The following is a 5,346-nucleotide window of genomic DNA, read 5'->3' as shown; positions in this document are numbered from 1 at the left end:
ATTATTTTGCTTACATACCAAACACTGTAATGTTATTTTCCTTGTAATCACATTACTTGCAATCATATTACTTGCAATCATATTACCTGTAATCACATTGCATTGTAATGTACCAAACGCCACCTAAGTGCTGAAAAGGAAAACAGGTAAAAAAGAAAAAAAAAAGAAAAAAAAAACCCAATCAATATCACCACCTTTTCCTCCCCTTGTGGTTTTGGTTTTTTATTGGGTAACGTGAAAATCAATAGTCACTTAGCCTTATTAGCATAAGGTTTGGCCAGCCTAAGCATCCCCTTCTTTCTTTAGAGTTTTTTTCTCTAAACATTCCCATGGATTACTGTTAGAGGTTGTACAAATGGGTAGTTTGTCATTTACGACAAACTAAAACTTGTGGGTTGACTTTGGTAAATCAACTTGTTGACACTTTTTCATTTTGACATCAAAGATCTTAAAGGTTTACGATTCTTCTACCAATGATTGTGTTTTTACATTAAATAAAGCAAAAGAAGATCCCACTGGAAGAGAAAAATTTTAATTTTTAGTTGCACTTTGTATATGATGTATGGTTTTCCCCCCAAAGTGGCAGTTGCACCATTTGGGCTTCCTCTTCTAAGATTGCCCTCTTTTCTTTTTTTTTTACAATTAAGTCTAACTTAATTATTTTATTTTATTTTCTTACTAAGCCATTCTTAATACGTGTAACCAATTAAGTTCTTAATATGTTGACAATAAATATAAAATATAATTTGAAGTATGCATTAATTAAATGAATCAAGCTCCTTTGCATCCATCCTCAATTCTCAAATTGATTAGATTATATTTATAAGTCAAGATTGGAATAGTAATGCATTATAATTACTCAAATGCTAAAAATAATGAGAATGGTTTGACTCAACTTTGTAATGAATAGTCTTCTTGTGTGATTAGTATTTTTTTCATCTACTAATATCCTTGTGAAACATAAAATATGGTTCACTATTTACTCCATGTTGTTTATTGTAATCAACTTCTTCTCCAAACATAAAATAATTATTACTGTCCAAAGAGTTTGAATAGGGCTTGGAATTTTAAACTTATCCATAATTATTTAAAATAAAATATATGCACAAATCAAACTAGTGAGTGCAAAAAGATTATCATAGAAGTAGATTTGTGAAAAACAAAGGTCAAAATAAGAAAGAACTTTAAAAATAGATCGTATAGCAACAAGGACCGGTCAAAGGCACTTGAACCGGACTATTAACCTCGATCAATGGACTGAATAGGTCAAACTTGAGTAGTCAACTAATGATGTGGCTCAATAAAACATCAGCATGTGGTGCACGAAACAATCAAAATTGCGGACACGTCAGGGATGTGGCCCACTACCTGATAATGGACAACATGTGGTGGACCTCTTAAGAGTTGACATGTGGTGGGAGAGTGTTGATGTGGCAAAACCAGGTCTGTTGGAACTCATGCGTGGGGTGTGTCGATTGAAGCAAGTGGAGTTTGACCTGTCGCATGCAGAGGCACGGCGATGCTGATAGGAAGCTGTATTTGTCGAAGATACATTGAGTGCTGAAAAGATGATATTCAGTGTTGGTTCGCATAAAAGACTAACAAAAAATCCCATATCTTGATAGACCGAACGTGGAGGAGAGAGAATTCTGGCCTAACTAGAAAAAGAAATTCCAATAGAGCTGATGCTCGAATTAAAACCAAGTTGCATTGGATTACCAAGTATTTCAAAAGTTTAAGCTGGTAGAAAAATACCCAACCATTATTTTTAAGTTCTAACTTGTCTCTCCCCGTGAAAGCTGGATGAATGATTAATGGGCTCAGCAGAAGCGTGTTTTTCAGAACTCGAATTCAAGAACCCTAAAACCACGTTGAAAGACAAGATGGCTGTATTTCTATGATATCAAACATAGAATTAAGTTGGAGAATCCCATCAATGGCTAGAATCAAGCTAAATCGAGAGAGCCAACACGGGGTAATTCGGCCATTCTTCTCTTTTCCTGTACTTCCTTCGTAGGCACTCCAGTATATCTTGGTACCATCTCCCTGAAATTGGTGGTTTTAGGCACTTCAGTGTATCTTGGTACCATCTCCCTGAAATCGGTGGTTTTAGGCACTTCAGTGTATCTTTGTACCATCTCCCTGAAATTGGTGGTTTCAGTTGAGAATCTGAGAACACTTGTTTTTGAACGTTTCCTGAAAATATTGAGATCTTAGTTAGATCATGCAAAAGTACAGACATCCAAATTTATGACCAGTACTCTTTGTGAGTCTTATGTGCAACTTTATATATGTTGCTGGAATTTGTTTTAACTGTCCGTTCTTTTCGCCGTTGTAAGAGCTTCTCCAAGGATTCACGTCTAACAAAAGAATGACCAACCTCTTTATCCAGTACTGATCTCAATAAAACAACTGATGCTGCTTCGGGATCCATTGGTACCCCCTCATACGTGACATAGGACTGTTCTGGGATTTTGATGGTAAGATGATTGGAAGCCCGAATTATTTGAGAAAAGGCAGATAATGATGAAGTTCTGGTAAGCTGTGACTCAGGATGGTTATGCCGAGCTTTATGAATAATCTCGATTATCTGTCCATCTAATGACCTATCAACTGACTTCGTAGCTGGGCAACCGGGGTGTGCACACTTGTAAAAACTCCGTCTTCTATTTCCTATCCCATAACACCTCCAAGTATATGCATCATCTGATTTTCTGCTCTTAACTAAATGAGAGTATTGTTTGCAGTAATTGCCATAATTTGCTTGTAAATTACCCTTGCTTTGACTCTGTTTGGCAACTTCTTCAAAACTCTGCGCTTGTAATCGCGCCTGAAATTTGAACAAATCCAATAAATTGTTAATTACTGCCAGACAAGGTTAAGAGCGTAAACAAGATTAATTACGTACTGTTGGAACTAAAGATACATACAGTTGGAAGTGTGTTTGCTGAAAGTTGAGACATCGTTGTTGAAATAGTAGAGGGGCTTGGTTGGGACAAGTGACAGACGTCAGCGGAATTATTCTCTTCCCGACCGATGCTTGTACCTTGCTGGTTGTTTCCATACATTGGCATGGGCACCGACATCATCAGTGCCCCATTAGGCATTGGTATAGCCATCCCCATATGCCATTCCCATTCGCACTACCACCACCAACGCCACTTCCTTCGCCACCTCCGCTTCCACTCTCATGAAGACTCCGCTGCACCAGCACTGGTGCAAACCAGCTGATCCAAGACGATGGGCCTTCGTTGCTTAACCCTCGCATTCTTCTAAGGTAAAGCCGATATTTTTGCAAATGACTGGCAACGTTTTCGCGGGTCAAGCCTTCGACATTCATTAACTGCATGATCCTTTTGGGAACCGCATTTTGGATCCCCAAATGGTCAACCACATCAACGAATCTCCTGTGAAGTTCCACCGTCCACACTGAACGCGGCTGTTTCAAAGTCCTTGCCGATGGATTGTCTGAATTCTCCGCCATCGTAACCGCTGAATCCGCTTGTCATTAGTTTTTATAACTATCTAATATCTACTTAAGATAAAATAAAATGAAATGTTTAAAAGTATGTAGGTGCCACTATTAGCTTTATTAAATTAGTCAATTATTTTTCTACTTTGTTGATTACTTTTTTTTAAAATGTTATTATTCATTTATTCTAACTATATATTTAATTATTTCATAAGAGAGAAAAAAAAAAGAAATATAAAGACAATTTTTTATTTATGACGTATAATTGCAAAAATGGAATTTAATTATAATAACATATATAATTTTTTTTTACTCTTTTAAACTATAGTTAAAAAAGATATCCAAAATTATATAAAAATGCAAGAGTAAGACAAAAATTTAAAACATAATTTAAAATTATTACATATTAATAGACTATTAATTTGTATTATATTTATTATTTTTAATTAAATTAATATTTTAAAAATAAAATTATACTTAATTTAAGTTTAAATTGTTTCAGATTAATCATATCATATTCAAATTGTTATAAATTCAAGTTATCTGGAATTCAAATCTATTTTAAGTATAGATCAGTTTTGATTTAAGTTTGAACAGATTCAAGTTTTTTAGATTCGAATGAACTTACCAGAAAGGATATTAATTACTCAGTAATAGCTAAACAACAAAAAATTACTGGCCAAAAGAACAAAGACAACAAATATTCAGAAAATTTGTTAGTCAAATAAAACAATTACTGAAGAAATTATGAGGTTCTTGCCAAAAGTGTGATGGCCGGGTCACTGAAGATATGCTTCAGTGGCTTCATAACTCGAAAGCGGCGGACCGAATGGATTCTAATGAGCCTGAATCCATAATGAGTCAATTAAAGATACATGGAATTGCAGGCGTGGAGGTAAGAAGGGTTTCAGAGGAGAGAGTTCCGGTGTCCTTTATAGATCGAGAATTAATGGAGAAACACAGAACTGAAGGTTGGGTAAGGTTGGGAATATGGCTCTGTAATTTTTGTGATTGGAGCCTGGCTGTTAATTGGGGTAAAAGGAGATGTTGGCTAGTGATTTCAGGGGTTCCAATTCATTCAAGGGGCCCAATGACCTCCAAAGAAATTGCAGCTTTGTTTGGTGATTTTGTGAGCATGGGAGAAGAATGTTCCAAGTTTGCGAGCTTTGAAAGGTGCTTCATGCTGATTAAAACGTCAATTAAGACAAAAATTGAATAGCGGAGCTGGTGGTAGAGAATAAAAACTACGTCATACAGGTGATGGAATTCTACCCAGAGGGGTTGCTTGAATTTCCTTCTGATTATTGACAAGCAACTGGGACCAGAAACCAAGTGGGAGTTCTGCATCGATTGCAAATGATGTTATAAAGTGCCCAGTTCAAAGCATGAAGAAAGCACTTGGTCCAGAGTTTGTGGCGGGGGAAGCTTGGAGGGGAGAGGTGATCGCATTCGCAGCCCACCGTAATATGGGTCAAAGGGACGGGTTGATTCCGTGTGGCCAGAATTACATGGATTAAGGCCTCATCCAATGGGTCAGGTGCAAAGAAAAGATAGAATCCAGCTTAGTTCCATTGAGTTTGAATCAACTAGAAGAATCAGATTGTTGCATGGGCTAATGGCAACCCGATGGTGATTTAACAAGTAATATGTTGCTTTCCCAAATTGAATCGAGATGGACATTGGGGAAGGACAAAATGAACAAGCTGCAGCCGACTTCTCTGATTTAGACGAGGGGATTGCGGTGGTTGGAACGGAAATCGTTCCTTTTGTCTCGGCAGAGCCGAAAGGCATTGATGAGGAAAGGTTTGGTAATGATTCCGATGGGCAAACACAACCGTTTGAGGAAGCTCTGGTAACTCCCAATTCATTTCAGT

The 5,346-nt window shown here is 36.9% G+C and overlaps 1 protein-coding gene across 1 annotated transcript in view; it reads right to left on the bottom strand.

The window, feature by feature from the left end:
* Positions 1-1,683: 1,683 nt before the first annotated feature.
* LOC110417481 (uncharacterized) overlaps positions 1,684-5,346 on the bottom strand; it is a 9,075-nt gene continuing 5,412 nt past the window's right edge. Inside the window, 3 exon segments of the mRNA XM_021429839.2 lie at positions 1,684-2,830; positions 2,931-3,101; positions 3,104-3,492. Coding sequence (XP_021285514.2) covers positions 2,249-2,830; positions 2,931-3,101; positions 3,104-3,492 — 1,142 coding nt within the window. The 3' untranslated portion in view covers positions 1,684-2,248.

Source organism: Theobroma umbraticum, unplaced genomic scaffold (assembly GCF_002168275.2).
Source record: "Theobroma umbraticum cultivar Fairchild unplaced genomic scaffold, ASM216827v3 scaffold_50.0, whole genome shotgun sequence".
Taxonomy (NCBI): domain Eukaryota; kingdom Viridiplantae; phylum Streptophyta; class Magnoliopsida; order Malvales; family Malvaceae; genus Theobroma; species Theobroma umbraticum.
The sequence above is the reverse complement of the archived record's forward strand: the minus strand, read 5'-3'. Positions and strand labels throughout refer to the sequence as shown.